This window comes from Penicillium verrucosum, assembly GCF_028828655.1.
Source record: "Penicillium verrucosum strain IBT 35672 chromosome Unknown utg000004l_segment0_segment0, whole genome shotgun sequence".
Taxonomy (NCBI): Eukaryota; Fungi; Ascomycota; class Eurotiomycetes; order Eurotiales; family Aspergillaceae; genus Penicillium; species Penicillium verrucosum.
This window is the reverse complement of record NW_026643213.1, coordinates 3,541,194-3,563,459: the sequence shown is the minus strand read 5'-3', so window position 1 is coordinate 3,563,459 and position 22,266 is coordinate 3,541,194. Positions and strand designations below refer to the sequence as shown.

General features: G+C 48.6%; 10 protein-coding genes across 10 annotated transcripts; 5 read left to right on the top strand and 5 right to left on the bottom strand.

The window, feature by feature from the left end:
* Positions 1-194: 194 nt before the first annotated feature.
* N7516_010628 (uncharacterized protein) lies at positions 195-1,697 on the top strand (the record flags this gene model as incomplete). Its single annotated transcript, XM_057223346.1, has 1 exon — positions 195-1,697. The coding sequence occupies one exon, from the start codon at positions 195-197 to the stop codon at positions 1,695-1,697; it is 1,503 nt and encodes a 500-aa protein (XP_057070567.1).
* A 1,090-nt stretch (positions 1,698-2,787) lies between these two features.
* Positions 2,788-3,648, bottom strand: N7516_010627 (histidine phosphatase family protein; the record flags this gene model as incomplete). The annotated part of the gene is made up of 3 exons (XM_057223345.1): positions 2,788-3,008; positions 3,061-3,220; positions 3,277-3,648. 3 exons carry the CDS (start codon positions 3,646-3,648, stop codon positions 2,788-2,790), a joined length of 753 nt encoding a protein of 250 aa, XP_057070566.1.
* Positions 3,649-4,737: 1,089 nt separating this feature from the next.
* Positions 4,738-6,205, top strand: N7516_010626 (uncharacterized protein; the record flags this gene model as incomplete). Its single annotated transcript, XM_057223344.1, has 4 exons — positions 4,738-4,815; positions 4,868-5,116; positions 5,206-5,578; positions 5,631-6,205. 4 exons carry the CDS (start codon positions 4,738-4,740, stop codon positions 6,203-6,205), a joined length of 1,275 nt encoding a protein of 424 aa, XP_057070565.1.
* A 792-nt stretch (positions 6,206-6,997) lies between these two features.
* N7516_010625 (uncharacterized protein) lies at positions 6,998-7,619 on the top strand (the record flags this gene model as incomplete). Its single annotated transcript, XM_057223343.1, has 2 exons — positions 6,998-7,116; positions 7,172-7,619. The coding sequence occupies 2 exons, from the start codon at positions 6,998-7,000 to the stop codon at positions 7,617-7,619; spliced, it is 567 nt and encodes a 188-aa protein (XP_057070564.1).
* A 2,166-nt stretch (positions 7,620-9,785) lies between these two features.
* On the bottom strand, positions 9,786-12,869 carry N7516_010624 (NEDD4 family E3 ubiquitin-protein ligase; the record flags this gene model as incomplete). The annotated part of the gene is made up of 11 exons (XM_057223342.1): positions 9,786-9,885; positions 9,948-10,150; positions 10,210-10,342; positions 10,399-10,536; positions 10,590-10,883; positions 10,945-12,193; positions 12,262-12,395; positions 12,460-12,565; positions 12,633-12,671; positions 12,755-12,777; positions 12,850-12,869. The coding sequence occupies 11 exons, from the start codon at positions 12,867-12,869 to the stop codon at positions 9,786-9,788; spliced, it is 2,439 nt and encodes an 812-aa protein (XP_057070563.1).
* Positions 12,870-13,751: 882 nt separating this feature from the next.
* Positions 13,752-14,607, bottom strand: N7516_010623 (polyadenylate-binding protein; the record flags this gene model as incomplete). The annotated part of the gene is made up of 4 exons (XM_057223341.1): positions 13,752-13,910; positions 13,971-14,058; positions 14,127-14,383; positions 14,527-14,607. The coding sequence occupies 4 exons, from the start codon at positions 14,605-14,607 to the stop codon at positions 13,752-13,754; spliced, it is 585 nt and encodes a 194-aa protein (XP_057070562.1).
* Positions 14,608-15,374: 767 nt separating this feature from the next.
* N7516_010622 (vacuolar protein sorting-associated protein 29) lies at positions 15,375-16,185 on the bottom strand (the record flags this gene model as incomplete). Its single annotated transcript, XM_057223340.1, has 4 exons — positions 15,375-15,536; positions 15,589-16,002; positions 16,064-16,078; positions 16,129-16,185. 4 exons carry the CDS (start codon positions 16,183-16,185, stop codon positions 15,375-15,377), a joined length of 648 nt encoding a protein of 215 aa, XP_057070561.1.
* A 1,146-nt stretch (positions 16,186-17,331) lies between these two features.
* On the top strand, positions 17,332-18,552 carry N7516_010621 (alanine--glyoxylate transaminase; the record flags this gene model as incomplete). The annotated part of the gene is made up of 2 exons (XM_057223339.1): positions 17,332-17,420; positions 17,484-18,552. The coding sequence occupies 2 exons, from the start codon at positions 17,332-17,334 to the stop codon at positions 18,550-18,552; spliced, it is 1,158 nt and encodes a 385-aa protein (XP_057070560.1).
* A 903-nt stretch (positions 18,553-19,455) lies between these two features.
* N7516_010620 (uncharacterized protein) lies at positions 19,456-19,945 on the top strand (the record flags this gene model as incomplete). The annotated part of the gene is made up of 2 exons (XM_057223338.1): positions 19,456-19,574; positions 19,645-19,945. The coding sequence occupies 2 exons, from the start codon at positions 19,456-19,458 to the stop codon at positions 19,943-19,945; spliced, it is 420 nt and encodes a 139-aa protein (XP_057070559.1).
* A 226-nt stretch (positions 19,946-20,171) lies between these two features.
* Positions 20,172-21,098, bottom strand: N7516_010619 (uncharacterized protein; the record flags this gene model as incomplete). Its single annotated transcript, XM_057223337.1, has 2 exons — positions 20,172-20,625; positions 20,689-21,098. The coding sequence occupies 2 exons, from the start codon at positions 21,096-21,098 to the stop codon at positions 20,172-20,174; spliced, it is 864 nt and encodes a 287-aa protein (XP_057070558.1).
* Positions 21,099-22,266: the final 1,168 nt, after the last annotated feature.

Below are 22,266 nucleotides of genomic sequence, written 5' to 3'. Positions count from 1 at the left end.
TTTTTTCACGAAAGTCCGGCCATGTGGTGTAGCCATTTGGTTATGCTAGGAACGAGTTTATAAAGTCAATGCCTTCTCTCAAAGATGGTCTGCTTCACGCGTCAAGCGCGCCACGCGAAGGCGGTGTGGGGCTCGATGTATTCGCCATTTAATCTCCATCTCACCCCTTCACCCCACAGCTCTCACGTCCAGATATGGTCGCTATCACAGGCACAGCCAGGCAGTCTGATGCTGTACACGAGGAAAGTGACTATATAGATGAGACTACAACCCTCCTAAGGTCCAGCAAGATCAAGTATGATGGCGTGCCCGCACCAGACACTTTAGATAGTCCATCAGGGTCAGATGGCGACAATGACGGCAAGAAAAAGCCCTTGCCAAAGTTCCAGATCCTGCTACTCTGCTACGCGCGCGCAGTCGAGCCCTTGGCCTTCTTCTCCATCTTCCCTTATGTCAGCCAGATGGTACAGGACAACGGGGACGTGCCAGACTCGGACATTGGCTTCTACAGCGGATTAATCGAGTCAATGTTCTCCCTCACACAGGCCGTTGTCATGATATACTGGGGCCGAGCAGCCGATCGCTTCGGCCGTAAGCCCGTCCTGGTCGCCTCGTTATTCGGCATTACCGTGACGACAGGCCTCTTTGGCCTGGCGAAGTCCATACCGCAAATGATCTTGTTTAGATGTCTTGCTGGCGTCTTTGCTGGGACGATCGTCACCATCCGCACGATGGTGGCCGAGCACAGCACACCTAGTACCCAGGCCCGGGCGTTTAGCTGGTTCGCCTTCAGCGGGAACTTGGGCCTTTTCCTGGGCCCTTTATTGGGCGGTGCACTTTCTGACCCAATACAAAAGTACCCTGGTGTTTTTGGAGCTGTCGGCTTCTTTGAGAAATATCCCTACGCGCTCTCGAGCTTTGTGGTGGCGTTGATCGGAGGCACCGCTGCCGTGTCTAGCGCCTACTTTGTCGAAGAGACGTTGAAGAAGGAGCCGGTTGTGGTGGACCACGGTAGCGAGGAGGCCGGATCCGATGCGCCGCCCCAGAGCGGCGAGCTGTCCACATGGCAGCTTCTCAAATCACCAGGGGTTGGTGTGGTCCTATACGCGTATGGGTATCTCATGGTTCTCGCCTTCGCTTACACCGCCATCATTCCCGTCTTTTGGTTCACTCCCGTGCGTCTCGGAGGGTATGAGTTTACGACACTACAAATTTCACTTATGATGGGTCTAAACGGCGCCGCACAAGCTGCATGGCTCCTCCTGGTGTTCCCGCCACTGCAGAAGAGGATAGGATCGAACGGAGTGATACGTCTCTGCGCTAGTGTGTATCCGCTCTTCTTCTTATCCTGCCCTGTTGGCAATGTCCTTCTGCGGATGGGCACGGAAGGATCAGTCCAGGCCTTTTGGATTATCTTGCCAATCACGCTGGTGATTGGCTGCGGAGTTAGCATGAGTTTCACGGCGATCCAGCTCGTTCTGAACGATGTCTCGCCCTCGCCGAGGGTACTGGGCACGCTGAATGCAGTGGCCATGACTGGTATGAGTGTGCTGCGAGCCTTCTCCCCGGCGCTCTTTACCAGCCTTTTCGCTTTGGGGGCGAGGTCACAGTTGGCTGGGGGTCATGCCATATGGATACTCATGATCATACTTGCTTCAGGCTTATCGTTTACAGCAAGGTTTCTGCCAGAAACCTAAGGCTGTTGTCAAACGCCAGAGCAGCGAAGACGGGTGATGATTTTCGATTGGCTGGAACAGCACGATCAAGACTGGCCCAGAGACTTGTTGGAGGAGGGCCGTTTCACAAGCATGGGATCTCTAAAATTAGCAATTATATCCGAAGTTTGCTTCTTGTGGTAAGTTCCACTGCTGTACATTCCATGGGCCTATGTCAATAAGAAAAAGTGGATAAGGTCAAATCTTAGTGAAGATAGATTATTTATTACTGAGTACATTTTCGGTTTCGGATATCATTTCTGCATCATATCACTCATTCATCGACATGCTTAGCTGTTTAAGGCTTTTCTGTTACACTAGTCATTTCTCGGTTTGTAGGTCCGTACCCGTGGACAAGACGGGCAAGGAGTAAGCATCTTTGTCCACGGCTTTATGCCCGTTCTTCACATCCGGGTTTGCTTCTTCATTCTCGGGTTTCACCTGTATGGCACTCCCGTTTATGGGCGCAACTATCATCTTCCAGTGCTGCAGCCAGTATCTTCCAGATACTTTTCTTGCCTATGCTGCTAGTGCCAATGGGACTGTTTATATTGTGAGAGGATTCAAGGGCTTTGGGTTCCATTGTTTAGCCCTGTTATGTATGAGAAACTTGGATATGGATGGGAGAATAGCTAGCTTGTTGGCTTGTTTGGCTTTGGTGATTGGATGTCCTATTCCTTTTATCTTGGGGACTGAGAGCTGTGAGCAAGTTTGCAGACCGAACTAAATAAGTAGCTATCCCTGCCTATAATAGAAGGCTTGCCTGTACTTTTACGCTTTTTACCGGCTTTACATCTTTCTACAAAATATCAAACCGAGAGGAGATAATGATGTCTAAACGGAAATCGTGGTATGCAGCAGCTTGAAGTGTAGGACTTCCTGTCACGAAGTACCTTCCTTCTAAGGTAGTATATGAATCACACTAAGATGCCTTATGTCGAGTTGGGAATGGCACAAAGACCTAGCGGTATAGTGCCCTATACCCAATAGAGCCCTATATCGCTAGGTTTTGTGCCGTTCTCAATTCGCCTCCTCTTTTTTTATCTTTGGTCTACCGTTCGTTTCGCGCCGCCTAAACCTTTTTTTTATTTATAGATCTCGCTAATATAACACCCCATTCGATCCAGGTTTGCAGTTTGGTCTGCTGTATCTCTAGCTGTTGTTCTTTGGTAAGGGAAACTGGTCCCAATCCTCGTCTTTCCCTGGATTCTATTGTCTCACATAAAGCCGGTCTTTCATCCTCCTTATGTTCAAAAGCAAAAGAGCGAACCTCAGCATTGGCCCAGTCCGTTACTTTACAGTATAGATTAGCATGAGACGGTGAGAACGTGAGCTAATAACGCACCATGTGAATTGTCAGCATTCACCCAGTCATCCGTAAGAAAATCCAGAAAACAGCCATGGGAAACCACCACGATCTCCTTTTCAGGTCTCTGACTCAGCCATTCCCGTGCCAGATGAGCCCGCTCTAAAAGCCTTCCCGCAGCCGGAGCCCACTTGCCGTGCTACACATATGCAGTTTGCTTAGTCTTGCATGAACCAAACGGATTAGAACACATACCTTGATGTGCCAGCCAGGCTCCACTAGAGTAAAATCGACCGGCAGTTTCTCAAACTCGGCCTTGATATCAAGCAGGTCACTACCGGTGTCACAGTTGAGATCACTGGCTTCCTGCACCTCTGGCCAGGCAATAACCTGTAGGGCGCCGGCCCCCACCTGCGAGGGGAACGCCAATAGCGCCGTCTGAATCGTGCGTCGCAGTGGCGATGACAGAATCAGTTGAATATTTTCTAAGGCAGGGAACCCAATACCCAGGGTGCGGGCTTGCTCTTCTCCCAGCGGGGTCAGTTCGGGGTCGAGTAAATGGTGGTTTGCATGACTGAGATTGTGGACGCCTTGTGCGTGGCGTACAAAGTGAACTATTGGAGACATATCTTTTCACCCACTTGGCATAAAAAGGTGACTGGACTTTAGTTAAGCATTGCTTGAGAGAAGACTCAGGCAATGACTGGGTCTCGTCTCGTGCCAAGCACGGTAGTTCCCTGCGCCCCAAAGCGGGGTCTCGTTGATGGTGACTTAGACCGACATTGGGCAATCGCCCTAGTCTTTCAATTCGCGATTGTACTTATGGACCTGTTACTGTCTAGGTCAGTGAAGAAGGCCCCGCACGAAATCAAACAGCTCTGCGCCCTGTCAATGGAGATTCACCTGTCAGTTACATTGGACATTTCCCACTCACTTGACTCCCATTGACACACGTGACGCCAAGAACAGCGACAGTGAATGGAAAGCTTCGTGCAGGTACTCCTTCTTGGTGCTTGGCTGTTATCCGTGCGAGGCTGGCCAGGAGGGTCAGCCCTACCAGGGTGTGTCGTATATAAAGGCTTCTAGCATACTTGATAATTATTGCCAAAGTTAGGAACATTGGAAGTAATTGTCACTTTCATTTACTTACAATAATAAGTCTTTCTATATTTCCCATGCCTAGTTTGTGAGTTAATTAAATTGAGGCTCTATGACTAGAAGGTACTTATGTACCTTTTGTATTGAGTTCCCATACAAAAGATACCTGTGGTGTTGGTTGGCTTGGCAGTATTATTTTGCGTCTCATCTCAGTTTGAATATCACGATCACTTTGATTTGCGCTTGGACCTCGGTAGGGCAGTTTAGTAAACTTTCCGAAGTTTCAAAACACCGGTTAAAGTGATCCAGAAGGGATTCAATATTGTCATTCAATGATGTCGCCTCGTTGATGAACCTGAAAAGGGACCGGTTGACATTTGGTGTCTCGTTCCATCACCTGAGAACCCATCAAACCACCCTTTCATGCTAATTTATGTCGCCCCCAAATCCACCCACGCTGTTGCGCCATGTCTCAAGGAAACCTCGATATTTTCTTGGCATCGAGGACCTTGAGAGGGCAGGGCTGGGCAAGGCTTGGCAGTCACCCCCATAAGGGTCTACGGAGGCGATAGATTTTCTATCGAATTGCTTTTTTTGAAATTCTACAATTCCGACAAAATGCTACGTGAGGCATTCTTCATCTTCGTATGCGTGGCATGGGCGGGATTTGCTATTCATCTCTCCCCGTGGATTAAGGTCAGATCAATATCCTGAAACTGACACTACACTAAGGACTAATGTCTTGCAGGATATCTCCTATAAAGTTGAACCTTACAATACTACTACATCTCAATACCAAGTGCCACCTACACAAAATGAAGAGCACACACGTCTACTGCAGAAACTTGAGCGATCCAGTGGGAAATGGGACACTGTCCACCCTCGACATCGATTGTTAACTGCCCTGCATGGATATACCCGCTACAAAGACAAAAACCTAGCTGAGGTAGATCGATGGAGGAATCTTTACAAAAATGTCCCCAAGCGGCAGCGAACGGTATGATATGTCTTTCGTTCTTTTCTTTTCTGTTTGCTTTTCTGTTTGCAGATACCCAAGTGTTAAGCAGGTCTGACTGACAGGTGTAGATGCTCGAATCAACCGTCCACTACACGCGTAAACTAAACACAATGGAGCATCTGCTGGACACAAACAACGAACTCGCCAGATCTATTGTTGATCACGGTCTTTGGTTCTACAATATCACCCAACCTGAACTGGACGAATTCATCAAAGAAAATGAGAGTCAGCAGCGGTCCGCTGATAAGACTAGCGTCTCTCAGGGAATGAAGCACTTTGTGCGTGACTGGGCAGACGATGGCCATGAAGAACGAGAACAATCCTTTGGATGTATTTTGAAATCGATCTCCCAGACGCCACGGACAAAAGACAGACCCTTGCGAGTGCTGTTACCCGGGTCTGGACTGGGAAGATTGGCGCATGAGGTCGACAAGCTTGGAGGTAAGTGCAAAATCTCCTACCTGGAAACTTTTATTTGCTGATTAGAGATTAGGCTTTGAGGTCACCATGAATGAATGGTCAATGTACATGAATCTGGCATACCGTTATGTGTCCAGTCTCTCCGTTCCCAACAGTGTATCGTTTCACCCTTACATCGACTGGTGGTCTCACCAGCCGACGACCGATGATCTCCAGCGCTCGGTTACGTTTCCAAATGAAGCTATTCACCCGTCATCTGTCTTGCTCATAGAAGGGGATTTCACTACGGTATTTGCAGAACACACAGGCCAATACGATATACTCGTGACCCTATTTTTCATCGATACCGCGCGGAACCTAGTCACATATCTTGAGACCATCCACAGACTACTTCGTCCTGGTGGCCGTTGGGTGAACCTAGGACCTTTATTGTATGGCACAGCACCATTTGTCCAGTTATCACTGGACGAGATCGTGACATTAAGTGAGAGCATGGGGTTCGATTTCCAGGAGACAGATCCCACAAGTGGAAATATCACATTGCCAGGTTTGCCAGTGCGAGGATTGGAGGTGGCATATGGGCGGAATGAGCGTGGGTTGAATAAGAATGCATATCAGGCGCAATATTGGGAGGCTGTTAAGCGTTAGAACAGGAACGGACTCCATTGCATGTTTTACGGTCTTCTATTAAGATTAAATAAAAGTATCTATGTATTACCAAAAGATTATCTGAATTCAATTTTGTGGTTCAAGACCAGGGATATGAGACTGGATAGGTGCGTCTTTGCTGGGACAACACGATATCTCGTATAATACCCACCTAATTTAACCGCCAAATAGCAATTCCTGTCCTATGGTCAACATAGTGCCGCTCATTTTACCCTAGCTCGCATTGACTAGCTAGCGCAGTCAGCCTCTCGGGCATAGGTTTCCGCTGATGCCGGGATCGTAGCTTAACATCATCAACTATTAAAGAATAGCTACACTAAGCGAATGTACTAAACAAACCGAAAGGAACTAGTTATTATCCTGGGGCTAAAAATTTACACAAAGAGGATATTATATAGCTCCTCAAACAATTGGCAAGTTGGGATCAGCAGGGACTGTCCGGTCTGACCTACACATGGTCCAATTCAAGATAGCCAAGATATGTCGGGGAAAAGCACATCGCGCATTAATATAAATTCCAACCCACAGACACAGCCGTCTAGCCAAAGGCCAATAATCTGTCCAATACAATGAGACAGCCCCCGCCGACGCCAAGGCTCATTGAGAACCTTTGGGGCACCAAGACTTTCTTCTTGTCTTGGCGTCACAAACCCTACACGCCCAGCGGAACGGCAGGTATAAAGGGCCCGGACCCTGTGCAGCAAATCCCTGATTTGAAAATATCTGTCATTGTGATTATACTGCACACAGCGTTCAAATCACCTCGCCAAAATGAGATTCTCCATCTTTTTCATTGCTCTGATGACTTCGGTCTCATCCGCAGCCTCCACTGAGGATCCAGGCCCATCACCTACTGCTTCGACCGGCTGTGAGCCACACGGAGACCACTGGTTCGTTCTATCCCGTCGTATTCTCTCGGATATGTCTACTAACACTTTTCTACAGGCACTGTGACGGCCCAGCCTCAACAGCCGTCTCAGGTACATCAACAGCAAGCGAGGCTGAAGTGAGCACCACCTCTGCGGATGCTTCTCCTGCAGTCCCTAGTCCTACCGAGTCTGCTGGCTGCGAGCCACACGGCGACCACTGGCACTGTGACGGCCCAGCCTCAACAGCTGTCTCGGGTACATCAACAGCAAGCGACGCTGAAGCGAGCACCACCTCTGCCGATGCTTCTCCTGCAGTCCCTAGTCCTACCGAATCTACTGGTTGTGAGCCACACGGTGACCACTGGCATTGCGATGGACCTGCTGAGACGGCTAGTGCTTCCGCAAGTGCCTCCGCGGGTGCCTCTACGGGTTCTGAAGATGAGGAAGGCGGTGCTGGAGCAATTGGAGTGCAAATTTCCCTGCTTGTTGGATTGTCACTTGTTGCTGCTGGTTTGAATGTTTGAATCCTGATCTAGGAGATATGAGACTGTCTGTATTCATGTGTATGTATGTATGAATGTGCGTGCGTGTACGTGCGTGTACGTGCGTGGTGCGTGTGATGCTATAATATTTCAAACCACGGTTTCGTGACAGGAGATTCTGCACTTTAAGTTGCCCGTAAGAGCTAGATAGAATTGCTGGGTGAACTCAAAATGTGTCTAAACATAAGATCAGAATGACGGTAGTAGAGGAGAATGTCATGCCACTGGACAATGTGAGCGTAATGCTCAGATATAATGGTCTTTTGGCCTAGATTGTAACTCGCCAGTCCAGGGGCAGGTTGTGCAGAGAAGAGAAGAAGAAAAGAGGAGGAAGTACATGCGAGCAAGAGAGAGAGAGGTTTTACCGCTCATAAGGCCAGACGTAGACAAGTATAATAAAAAATAAATAATTAGCGAGCGGGAAACGAACGGTAGACCCCTAAAGACAAAAAAGAGGAGGCGAATTGAGAACGGCACAAAACCTAACGGTATAGGGCTCTATTGGGTATAGGGCACTATACCGCTAGGTCTTTGTGCCATTCCCAACTCAATATAAGGCATCTTAACGTGATTCATATACTACCTTCTAAGGTTAGAATGTGTTTTGTGATAGGAAGTCCTATACTTTAAGCTGCCCGTAAGAGCTAGACAGAATTGTACCAAGGAGGATAGTACTAGTATATACTAGAGTCATGATAGAGAGTGCATAACCGCCTATAATGCTTTGTTGTTGTTGTTGTTGTTCTAATTAACGTCCATAGGAGTACGGGCGTAGCCCAGACTCTATCTACCTCCCTAGGGGCGATGTTTCGCCTATATGTCGTAAGGGTAGCGTGAATCCACGTACGTGTTCCGCGCCTGTTTAGGCCGCTTGAAAGGAGAGGATGGTTAAAAGAGTGAGGTGAGGTGAGAAAAGAAAAGACGAGACAAAAGAAAGTGAGAGAGATAGCGTTTGGGGGGGGTGGGGGGTGGCTCTAGGCGTTTAGTATGATTCATATACCATCTTATTGGCGTGAGCCGTAAAAAGAAAAAGATTTGGCGGCGCGAAACGAACGGTAGACCAAAAGGCAAAAAGAAGAGGAGGGCGAATTGAGAACGGCACAAGGTCTAGGGATATAGGGCTCTATTGGGTACAGAGCACTATACCGCTAGGCCTTGCGCCGTTCTCAATTCGACATAAGGAATCTTAGTGTGATTGATATACCATCTTAGAAGAACATTGAAAGGGGACTATTGCCCAGTATAGGATCTGTGTACATATTGCCGCCCCATTCGGTAATTCTTTAATCTCATACAGGCATATGGCTAAACCAGCTGAAAGGGTTGAATGTTTGCACCTGATTGATACTAACACGATAATGGAAAGTACCGGAGGGTACTCATTATCCTACTGGAGGTTTGAATTTCTAACCCTTTTAGGATAATATTGGCTCAATATGCTTCCAGGTTAATGCACCTATGATAAGTGATGATACGGCCTTAACGCTACAAGCAAGTACGCCCATGCAACATCAGTATACTATAGATCGTAGGATGGGTCTTACGAAACGAAGTAACAGAAATGGGAGTAAAGGAACGACACAACTGAGGACACAACTGAGGACACGGAAATTGGCCCGTCATATCAAAGAAGCTGGTTGTGGTTTAGCGGTGTGAACAAAAAGCAAGTGAATGATCTCGACAGAGGAAGCTCGAGGATTTCTTTTTTTGCTACGGAGAATATTGAATACAGAACGAGTGTGGGAAGATCCAGGATGGGTATGTATAGCCAATTCGAGGGAGATGTAAACAAGACGGAAAAAGGAGAGGTGGAACTGGATTCCTTGTCCAACATGAGAAGGATAAGGAGAACAAGAACAAGACAAAGGACAAGAAGAACAGAATGGACTAAACCTCCGTAATGTTCCAACCCTAAATCCTATCCTAATCCAGTGATCCAGAAAATCGGAAATTGAAAGTTGGTTTGGTTGGCTTGTAAAAAAGAAAAAACGAGAGCTTCGTGAGTAGTGGGTTACATTGAACAAAGAACACCAAGAATCCAGAACAGGAGAGGGAATAAATCCTGCATTGCACGCTGCTGCAAGAGAGGGAGAGGGAGAGAAAAATCCAGATACAGTAGAGGCAGAGTAGAGGTAATAGCAATAGACTCTATTCCTGTCCAAAGCCAAGCGTTTCCTCCACCGCGATAGACATTTTGTGCTCAAGGGCATCGTGCGTCTTGTAAGGAGGGAGATCAAGACGGTTGAAGCTGAGTTGCGAAAAAGGTTAGCTATTATACACCAGATAGAAGAACCAGCATTGGATACGTACCAAGTGTGCGACTTAGGGAGCGCGGCAGGATCACCGGACTTCTCAATGGTAAACCGTCTGGGGCCATCCGATCCCTGCAGATCCTTGAATCCGTTGACAGGGATACGCGAGGTACCAGTAGTGAACTGGAGAAGACGGGACTTCTGCTCGGCATCCCAGGTGCGGACGATCTTCCAGAAGTTCTGAATAACCTCGTCCTGCTCCTGGTAGCCGCGGTAATCGGTGTGCTTCTTCCAGTCTTCAATATCGATATCGGCGATACCACCAATAAGCAACTCGAGTTCACGCTCGTCGAAGACGTTGACGAGATCGGGGGAATAAGCTCGTTGAAGCCAGACATGAAAGCATCGAACTGCTCCTCGACACGCTTCATGATCTTCCATTCCGTAACCAACCTGTAATTTGGTTAGCGGGGTTTCATCAGGCTGGAGGTTGGGCTGGTTTCACTCACTCAATGTACTGTGGCTTGTTCTCGTTGGTGACGGGAATATCCCGGCCACCGGGTATCAAATCAATAGTGCGACGCTCGCCAAACTTCTCATCGTCAACCGAAAATGTGAGTTCAACAATTCCGTCAATGTCATTATCCCTGCCATGGTGTTAGTGTGGTTATCCAAACTAGATCACGTGTATCAAACTTACAGTGTCCAAGCCAAATTGCGGTGCAGATCCTCATCCACACCTTCCATATCCTGAAGACTGACCTTCTTCCGCAACATCATCTTGTAGAAAGCTCCAATGAAGAAGGAATCCAGGAAACGACGGTGGAAGATAGCCAGACCGACCACTCGGCCGATGAACTTGAAGTAATTGAGATGCTCGGGGTTCACGCCCGAGTGGGGATTAATCTGCAAGGTATAATTATCGTGGGCAGAATATTCGAAGAGACAGTAGAAAGGATTGAACATTTCGTGAGAGAGGAGGAAGAAGAATTCACTGAGAGAGTTAGCAACTTTTCGCTGATACCGGGAGGGAAAACAAGAGAATAAGAACATACCGTGAAAGACCACCGTAGTCAAGACCATCTTCACCATCGAACTTGATCATTAGGCGCTTCTTAAGATCGGATGCACTCTGGCGCATAATCTCGGCATATGAATCCTCGAAGATGTTATTACGACGGACTTTGACGTGGCATTGTCCGGACATAATGCGCAACGCGGGTTGGGACCGGAAGTAGATCAGCTTGCGGCGGAAGTCACGCTTATACTGGGGCACACCCTGATCCAAAGAGGAGGGAAGTCGCGGATCATCCCAGGTAGTCGTCTTGGTATTGTGATCGACGAAATATACTCGAGCAGTGTTGGTAAGACGCATCTCCCAGCCGCTGGGCAGAGGGCCCAATTGGGATACGGGCTGCTGTTGAATGGTGGTGTTGTTCGCGCCACCTGTGGTCTGTCCCTGGCCATACATGCGGATATACTGCTGCCGACGAGGATCGACCCATGTCGTTGTGCGCGTGTTGTGGTCCACGAAGTAAGGCCGTCCCTCGGGCGTCACACGTCGTTCCCAGCCTGGTGGAAGCTCCCCTGTGCCTGCAGTGGTGGCTCCCGTCGCCATCATGGAGATCGCGGCGGCATTGGACCCAGCTGGGGCTCCAGTTGCGAGAGAGGTTCCTGCGTTAGGCCCGGGCGGTGGTGTAGGTATCTGGGCATCTGGTAGGTTGGGTGAGTTGGCGCCGGTTCGATCTTCGGGAAGCATTCGGCTCTGGTGAGCCCGACGCTCAAGCTGCATGTTGGCTTCGCGCTGCGAGCGCTGGGCATGCTCGTTGTAGTTGGCCGATGGTCGTGACCATGTCGTGGTACGCGTGTTGTGGTCCACATAATATGTCCGTCCCAAGTTGTCTTCGCGTCGTTCGTATCCGGCAGGAAGTCGACCCTGACTGTCCTCGAAGGAGCTGAGATTGGCGCGAGAAGGGGCGCCGGGTCCAGGGGGGTTGGTGGGGGCGCCATTCAACGCGGGAGGAGCACCGGCCGGGGGACCGGTGGTCGGAGTGCGCTGAACCAATGATGAACCTGATGCTGCGGCAGGGGACGTATCGAGAGTGCTCGGTCCAGTTTGTGATTGGGGTGTTGGTGCTGCAACCTGGGGCACAAGACCGCTGGAAGTCGAGGTCTGGGCCTGTTGACGTTGGAGTCCATTCTGGTTCGGATGCGGGGTGGTGAGGTTGGAGGATAGGTTGATGATCAATTTTCCGTGGACCACGAGGTTATCATTCGATTTTTTCAGATCCCGAGTAAGCATTTCTGTGGGGGGCACATGGCCGTCAAGTCAGTCCACGTTCTATTGAGTGATCGGCGGTCTTCAGACGTACCATCACCACCCATCGACAAGTCAATGACATCGCCGATGCGGACATTGATGACTCCGAGGAAACCCTGGTCCTTCTTCTTGAATTTCTTCTGGTCAAAGATCTGAATCGCAAGGATGCTGTCCTCGTTGACTCTCCTGTAAAAGGTCCATGATTAACGAGGTTCACCCTTTTCCCAGACAGTGGCGAGGTATCACGTACAGATCGAATGGCTCATTCCAGTAGGGATTCAGAGTCTTCTTGATCACCGAAGTTGTATGCGTTTGCTCTCCTCCAACAGTAGCCACGGCGAATGGATCGGGGAACCCTACAAAAAGAAATGGTCAGTTCAACCCCGCGGCATTCGATCAACCGATCCGAAGGAGACAACATACGGAAGACATCACGTTTGTACAAGCCGTCAGCCGCGATAACTATATGACCAGAGATGTTAGTCTTGTATGGATGCGGAACCCCGCAGAAGGCCCACGACGATTCAACAGAATGAGAGTCTTACTCGTGACCCGGAGATTGGGCTGGCTACAATTCATGTCAGCGGATGATCTGAAGATCAAATGTCGATCGGAATAGAGCCAGATAAGTCCAACTTACGCTGGGAGGTTTGACGCCATGATGCTTTACAAGCGATCAATCACGCCCAAAGAACAGCGCGGGCGCGCACATTCACGAGGGGGAGAAGGACCAAACCGAGTTCGCCCAGGGTCAAAGCCTGGAAAGAGTGGATAGGTTGGTGATTTGCAGGTTTGGTGATGGTAGGTTGTTGAGAGAGGAGAAGGAAGAGAAAGGGAAGGGTTAGGCGTTAGGTGCGCCCGGGGTTTGTATGGCGCAGGTACTCGGACTACGTATTTACTATGTACGGGATACCCGGTCAGTACTTCCCTGGGGCTGAGCACGGGAGATTTATAAACGTTGGATAATGATTTCACTCTTATTCTACTTCATTAGATATATTATATTTGTTATTTTGTATATAGCCCTAGAATATCATATATTAATATTTTTTTCTTCCTTTTTAAGCATACGTAATAGAGTAAATTCAGCGGGTGTGGGCGGGTAGAGTGGCAATTTCAAGTTTGATATTAATAGGAGGGTAAATATTATAACTATCACAGCTATCTCACTTAGTATGACCTTTTATTTAGGCAACCATATTCATATCTATATTCTACTAAGTTGTATTGCTCTTTTGTATATTAGGTGTACAAAGTACTAACTAGTTAGCTAGTTAACTAGTTATATAACATAGTAACGTACTCTGTATCATATAGAATACACAATCTTCTATATCAGCTAACTACTAGTATATTAAATACACCCCCAAAAAAAGCCATAGTTAGCTAGATCTTTATCTCTTATTTTTTTGTTTTGGCTAATTCTCTGCCCGAACATTATTGTACAGCATATTCCCACAACTCCAAACCCACTAGGGAAAATGAGAAGAGAATCAAAGGTCCTGAAATCGGACAGAAGCACCCTCAAACACAACAACACACTTAGTAGGGCGAGAAACCACGTCCCCGACCCCGGTAAGGAGCACCGCCACGATATCCACCACCACGAGGGAAGCCACGACCACGACCGCGGCCAAAGCCACCGCGAGCACCACCACGGCCACGGTTCATACCAGGCAGGTTGGTACGCTTGGGAACAACCTGTTATTTTTCGACGTCAGCAAGTGTAGAGGGAAATAGTACCAGAAATCATAAACCGACCTTCAAGTTGCGACCGCGGAAGACACTTTCGTTCAACACCAAAGCCTGAGCGACCAGGCTGGGTTCCGCAAATTCAACGTAGGCATAACTGCGGCGCATTGTCAGCACATATTCCATCTTGTATTTTTTTTTTCCTTCCGTCTGTTCAAATCTCACCCTTTGGGCTGGCCAGAGAACTTGTCCAGCAAGATGGTAACCCGGTTGATGGAACCACAGCTCTGGAAGTGAGCCTGTATCTCCTCCGGCGAAGCACCGTAGTCGACATTGCCGACGAAAATGCTACGCGCATCGATATCTTCCTTGTTCTCTTGGAGGCTCTCAGTCTGTTGGTCGAGGTCGGCTTGCATCTCGCGCAGCTTGGCCGCCTCGGATTCCATCTCGGCCACTCGTCGCTTCATGGCCTCAATCTCTTCCTGTATGCATCAATCATATTAGCGGGGTATGCCTCGTATATGAGGGAAAGTATGCGGCGTGGTTGTGAAAGAAATGGTTCAAAGAACTCGAACAAAGAGTGGAATCGCGTTCAATGCAGCGCAACAACCCCGATTACACGTACCTCGTCATCTACACCATCTTCCTGGGATGGGATCTGTTCCCCCTTGACCTCCTCTGGGATCTCCTGGCCTTCGGCAGCCATCTTGTCAAAAAAAAAAGAAATGTGTTTGTTGGGGTTGGGGGTATCCGAAGGGTCGGTGAAAGCGCCGGGGATACCGATGAGGGGAGCAAGTTAGAGCTCTCCGAGGGTCGGTCTAATCTTTGCGCGTCAAATTTAGTAGGTAAAAACGAAAATATCGGATTGATTCAAATTGGGAACTGCTCAGATGATTTGTACGAGTTAACAGAACCCTCTGTTCAAGACCTCTAGGCGGCAGAGAATTGAAGTTCTGGGATTTGGCAACGACAAGGCTTTCTGTTTCGGGAATAGCGTCTTTTCCGGCCGCGATGAATCGGTGATATACTGCCGGGCGGTGTATATACCGAGAATCGTATTTCCAGCCTCATCTGTCTGTGATGGGACTGGATGTCTCTCATGAGACACAACCTTGCAGCTTACGAAAGCTCGAAATGAGTGTCTTTTGTATGAGAACCTATACCATCACACAAACATGATACTTCTGTCTACCGTAGATATATCCTCAAATGCCAATAAATAAGTAAACTCCATGACCCGGGAGAGAGGAGTAAGCAAACCACCAAAATATCACAAAATTCTATCGGAAGACTCCTGTTTTGAGGAGAAACCAAGGAAATCAGAAGCAAGGGAATAGATAGCAACATTGTAGACAATGTTGAGGAAATGGCTCGATTCAAGGTATCATGTATCAAATTGAAGAAGCATGGGGTCTGCAACAAGGCGGAGGGAAAGAGAAGAACATATGATCAGGCGAACATCAAGGTAATTATTTACACGGAGGTAGAGAGGAGGGACAGTAGGCATAAGGACAGCGTTACGAAGCTGGGGGGGTGGTTCTTGCGGAAGGAGACCTTCTCAACAGCCACATTTTCCACTCCATTGGCATCGGTCTTCAGTTGATAGACATATAACACAAGGACATCGCCTTGGATCTATTCAGGGTTAGCATATATACTATCCTTCAAGCCTGCCAGGGCAACTCACGTCCATCAGGCAGAAACTCGGTGTAGGTTCCTCGCCATCTGGCCAGAAACCGGAGCTCATGGCACCCGTTGCGCTTCCCGGGTTGATAAAGAACCGACCCTCCATCTCAAATGCCTCGAAGCGGTGGGTACCACCCCACAGTAGGACATCGACATCCATCTGGCGGGCCGCGATAAGCAATGCGTCCGCGTCGGCGGGTGGCACGATGGTATGGCCGTGAGTGAAACCAATTCGTAGACTGCCATGGTTGACGATCTTAGAGAGTGGGAGGTTGGGAGAGTCGACATCATAGTCGCCCTTGACCATCTGTAGGTCCGGGGCTACCTCGCGGAGGAAATCATAGGTCTCGCGGTCAGTCAGGTTGCCTAGACAAAGGGTCTGGCCGATCTTGCCAGGGGTCAGGAGTTTGCGGAACTAGAATCGCCAGACATTGTCAGTAGGGTAAAATAAACCAAGGCGTAGAATAAAGACGGACCTTGGCTGGAAGATCCTAGACGATGTGTTAGCGGAGATAGTGAAGCTGAGCTGAGGACAGCTTACAGGAGCTCGGTCAGGGATGAATAGGTCACCAATGACCAAGACCAAACGGGCGGTCATCCTGGATGGTGCGTGTGGGGTAAATGGAGATCAATGGTCCATCCACGGTAATCGGAAATCGGAGCAAGCCAGATAGAAACAACGCCTGTTGGCTTCAGCCTGATGGAGCTTCGCGGGGAAGAGCAACTAAGGGATGCCCTAAGCCCTATTTTATACCTAAATGCGGCTAGCGTTATATATCCCGTGAAGTCATCTCGATCATTGTTTTTGTTTCGCATTGGCTTGTCAGGCCGAATGTCTCGTTCAGATGCGTTTCGGCTCGATGAGTCCAATGAATGTTTACCCCGTGTTGTTTCGAAGGTTTCCTAACTTCTTTGCGGAGGTCACCGTGTGAAGACTAGGAGGGGGCATATTACGTTGGGGTCTGAGGATCGAATGGAGTAACAATTGCCGGGCAGACATCGGCATTGAGCTTGATATACAAATGTATGGAAGTTGAGATTGCATTCAACATAGAGAGTAAGTCTACAGTATTCGGATACTCCTATCTCCAACATACGTACAGTAAGCAGTACAATATAGATACTGAAATCCTCCTCAATTGCTAATAGAATGATATGAAATGATATGAGATGTATAGAATACCCCAGGTATTGCTCCATATTGCTCCATATCCACAAATTCCTCTATATAGAATAACACGTACAGCGTAGGACGTAGACTGTTGGGAGCTGTCAATCGGTAGGATCCGCCCGGCTTTCCTTTCTCCGACGTCAAAACCCCAAAGGAAGAAAACAGACCCCCTTCGGAAAACAAGAGCGTGACTCAATTCATAAATAACCCTTCAAGTCTCACTTCTCACATGCTCGGTTCTTCATCCGAGTAAACAAATCAACGAATCCCAATCGGTATTTCGGCCAAAATCCACTCGGCGGTGATCCCCGAAGTCACTTACCCTCGGGAACTCCTCCAATCCCCTTTCACGCGAAAATACCCCGCGGCCGCGCCGCAATCGGAAAAGTGGCGTCCAAATCTACTAAGGAGCGTCTGAGCCTGATTTCCAGACACCTGGATCAGCGCCTCCCGTTACCCGACCTGAATACTCCGTTCTCGACCGAGAGAGATTCACTATTCCCTGACGACGTCGAATATAAACCCATTGATCGCTCCATCCCTCCTACCCCTCCCTCCGAACCAACTCCCATTATGTCTGCTCAAGCCCCTCACAACACCCTCCTGATCCCAGGACCCATCGAATTCGATGATGCTGTCCTTCAGTCTATGTCCCACTATGCGTGAGTTATCCAGGTCACAATACATTATGCTACAATGAACAATCAACTAACTAACCCCTCCAGTGAGAGCCACGTCGCTCCCGGCTTCGTCAAGGTCTTCGGCGAGACCTTGACTCTTGTCCGCAAGCTCTTCCAATCCACCAACCCCACCGCGCAGCCCTTCATCATCTCCGGAAGCGGCACACTGGGCTGGGATCTTGTCTCTGCCAACCTGATCGAGCGCGGCGAGAACGCCCTCGTTCTCAACACCGGCTACTTCGGCGACTCCTTCGGACAGTGTCTCGAGACATACGGTGCCAACGTGACGCACCTCAAGACGCCCATCGGTGATCGCACCCCGCTCGAGGAAGTGGAGGCAGCCCTAAAGGAGAAGTCATACAAGCTCATCACCCTCACACACGTCGACACATCGACCGGTGTGCTCTCCGACGTCAAGGGCGTGGCACAATTAGTGCGCCGCGTCAGCCCAGACACCCTCGTGGTCGTGGATGGCGTGTGCAGTGTCGGCTCCGAGGAGATCGCCTTCGACGAGTGGGACCTCGATGCCGTCCTCACAGCTTCACAGAAGGCCATCGGCTGCCCTCCTGGTCTCAGCATTGTCATGACATCCGGCCGCGCCATCCAGGCCGCCCAGTCCCGCAAGACTCCTCCCGGCGCTTACTATGCCTCCATCGCCAACTGGCTTCCCATCATGCAGAACTACGAGAACAACAAGCCCTCCTACTTTGCCACCCCTCCCACCCAGCTCGTCCATGCCCTGCACACCACCCTCACCCAGATCACCGCCGATGTCCCCGGCCGCTTCGCTATCCACACCGAGGTCTCGGATAAGGTTAAGGCTGCTGCTGCCGAGCTTGGTCTCAAGCAGCTCGCAGCTCGCCCTGAATGCCAGGCTCATGGTATGACTGCTATGTACTTGCCTGAGGGTCTGGTCCCGGCCGATGTCCTGCCTGGTCTGCTTAAGCGAGGTGTCATCTTTGCAGCTGGCCTGCACAAGGAGATTGCTACCAAGTACATCCGTTTCGGCCACATGGGTGTCAGTGTTACTGACCCCAAGCTTGGTCACGTTGACAATGCCCTGGCGGCGCTCAAGGAGGCTCTGGCCGAGGCTAAGCAGGCTAAGGGTCTGTAAGGGTTGTACTTAGGTATGCTTGATGTAAATAGGATCACTTGGACTTATGCAGCGTAAGCCTTGTGGATTATCTTTTTGGTAAAACTACTGCAATGAATTATTGATCATAGACAATGTGTGTTGTATACTAGTACTTGTAAAAGCTGCCTTGTTTAGTAGGATGGTAACATCACTTCGTGGGCTGATGTTATTATTTACATTGTAGAAAGCAATGATCTCGCTGTTCGCTTTCCTTTAAACTCCTACAAAGAATACACTGTCTATCTAGGTATATCTAGGTAACTCCCTCCTCCCCACACAAGAAATCTTGGGACAAGCTAATCTGCAGATACCCGCCGATCCTCCACATTCTGGAATCCTCCCTATTGGCGCGTCTACCCAGAGCCCCAGACCCAAGACTCCCAAGACTCCAGCCGAAGAATGCACCAGCCCTGGAAACTCGAAGGAACCTTGGAATGACATTGAACAGCCAGTGACAATAAAGAATGTAATGTTGTGCCAGGAAGTACCTAGGCATTCCGTACAATCTTCTATTTCCCCCTACCAGCTCCTAGCTGCTGCCAAGGACGGAGTATGCCAAGGCCACACCCCTAGATAGCCACGCATTGACCAACCTTGTCTTGTATAGACACAGATTATCTTCAATGTTTCGATTATAGTACTATGGTGTAAACAGATATAACCCAGAAGGGTTTCTACATCGACCTAGCCCATCTAGGGACCGTATTACCTATCACATGGGGTCACCTCGTGTAGGTATCGATAGAGTTTCACCTTGGACGAAGATTGTAGGAATGGAATGTTTTGTCTTTGATAGAAATGTAGCAGTAGAAATGGAGCAGTGGACTATATTTTGTTTATAGCTGTATGCTCGTCCATCCGTAGATGTCTATTCACATCAAGATGCATTACTTGAAACCCACCCTCCCATTTATCCTAGCAGTCGCTACTCTCGCCTCAGCAGAGACGACAACAGACACATTAGCAGACAACGCGGTGAATACAGCATGTACCTCAGAAACGTAAGTCGAGTCTAGTATATATAAACCAGCTCTGCACTTCCAAATAATATTGACACTAATACCAATCTAGCTGCTATACCAACTGTGCCGAATATGACTGCCCCAATGCTGAAGCACACGCACCGATATCAACAGCTGCATCTACTATAAGCTCTGGCAGAGCCGCCGCTACGGGCAGCACTGATATTGAAGATGGAATTGATATCTCCGACTCCGGGGTTAAGAATGATTTCACGGAGGAACATCCGGTATTGTCGTATAGTGGGTTGGAGGCTAATTCGATCCCCCGTCCGGAAGAAGGGACTGCTGCTGGTTTGAGGGTGGGGGCTTGGTTGGGTTTCCTGGGACTTGCGTTGGGACTTCTTTTTTAGTTCTTGTGTCTGATATTTACATACCATATAAAGATCTTCCTAGCAAAATAAACTTCTACTATGTCATCTCTGGAAATAATGCACTTGATTGTTTTGACATTCTCTTCAAGTAAGTAACGCAGAAACCTGGAAATAAAGAAAAGAAATAAGAACTCCGTGCCCCGAACTGTGTAGTCGTAAAAGACTAATAGATTGTCCATGTCCCGTGTCTCGTGCCCGTGATGCGCTATTCATCAAAGTACTCAATGGCTGGAACAACTTCAGTTCCATTTTTTGTATCTCCGACTGGAGTCCCTGCAACCCAGCACAGAATGCTGACCCAGTTGTCCAAGTTATTTTCCCACCCACCATCCTTAAAGTCCATGATCGGTGACGAGCGGACTTGGAGAGCCCTTGGGTTCTGCTTGTCATGCCACATCTGAAGGACGCGGATTTGGAACTCCGACGCAGAAATGACGGTGATAGGAATGTATCGGTGATCGTTATATCCATCTATGGTTCGGCGCTGGGCGACCAAGCCATAGGCAAGAGCTACCTCACCGGAATTGAGACGACCAACACGGTGAGACTGCGAGTCAGCTATGAAGGCGTTGATATGGGGCTGAGATTCATCCTTCGCGCTCGTGCAGCCTACGAGCCTCCATTGCCATTGGGCCGCATATGCGGAGCCGAGTTCGTTGCTACATAGCAAAGCCAGTTAGAGATAAAAGTGATGCAGATAGTATAAGGACTGGGTGACTTACTCCTCGCTAAGAATATTATTCGGCACATCGCCGCCAAAGAAATTTTCCAGAGAATGGCTCACACCTCTAATCATCCAGAACGCGTCAGACCATCGCCGGAATCTACGTAATTTCGGGATATCGGTGATATTATTCTGGAAGATGTCGAAATCATCCCAAGGTCGTTCACGGACGATATATTCTCTCATTTTATCATGGGGAAACGGCTCCACAAAGCGTGGGCCATAGTCTGGCGCATCACCGGAGGATAAATCTAGTTCGGCAGTGGTGATGTGTAATTTCCTCTGGTTCTTGCGAGAGAGAAGGAGCGCGCAGAGCCTCCTAGTAGCGTTGTAGCAGGTTTTGACCCAAATCTGACCTTCGTCGTACTTTGGTATTTTGTCCTCGTTCTCTGAAGAGGTGGGCTCCATACTGTGTAGACGGTCACGATAGCGAGGTAGGCGTTGAAGTTTGTAGGAGAGTTGTCTTGTCGGAAACAAAGTGAAAGGAGGGACAAGAGCTCTGGAGTTAGGATGGCTTTTATGGCTGATGTAGCAAGGCTAAAGCGTGTTATTATTGGTCTTGTTACGCGCCGTGTTATTGTTGTTGGTGTGATGGTTGGTGTGATGGTTGGTGTCGGTTGGTTGGTGTTGGTTGCCTAGGAGAAAAGGAAGTTGATTGGTTGAGCCGGTTCGGTTTTCACCTGGCAGAAAATCACCAAGCATATCCACATATATACCTAAGACACCTATTAAAAAGAAATCCTAACAAATTATATCTAACAGGATTCTCGATATAATACCTCGAATATAATCCTAGATCAAGGGCACTAGATTATCATGTAGAATGTAGAAGAACATAAGAACAATTGGAGAAGAGGCGGAGAGGGAGGCGGTGAATGGTGATATCACTCCATTACGCGCCGGCACCTACGCGCCGCAACCAACGCTGTTAATCTACGACGTTGATTGCTTGCTATTATTAGCTCCATCAACTTGGTCACACTCATTTTTGAGGAAATGTGACCGGCGTATTGCCTTGTATATCCCTCTATAGTTAGCTCCTCAACAGCAACTACGCGCCGCACCTACGCGGTTAATTCACAACGCCGATTGCTTGATATTATTAGCTCTATCCACTCAATCACATATGTCTGAGGGATTGTAGCTAACTAACTAGCGTATCGCTATATACATATCCCCCCGTAGCTAACCCCGTAGCAACAACTATACGCCGCACTAGCGCAGTTAACCTGCAACATCGATTGGCTGGTATTATTAGCTCTACCTACTCAATTACACATGTTTTAGGGATTGTAACCGCCCTGTAATACTGCTTTACGATAGTGGTATCTTGTTGTCCGATGTTGTGTTTCATTCGCAGCTCTTCAGCGTCTCCTGAAACTTCCAAAAGTTCCAAGTGTGCCTAGTCAATACGATGATTTAATACACTCCAACTCATTAGAGGTTGTCAGTACTTATATCTTATCAGAGAAGGCATTCTGCTCTATCTGACTTCTGGATTACAATTGTGCTCATATCCTCTTGACATACATATACCTACTTCTAGGGTTATCTATTCTTACTTGTCATATCTTTT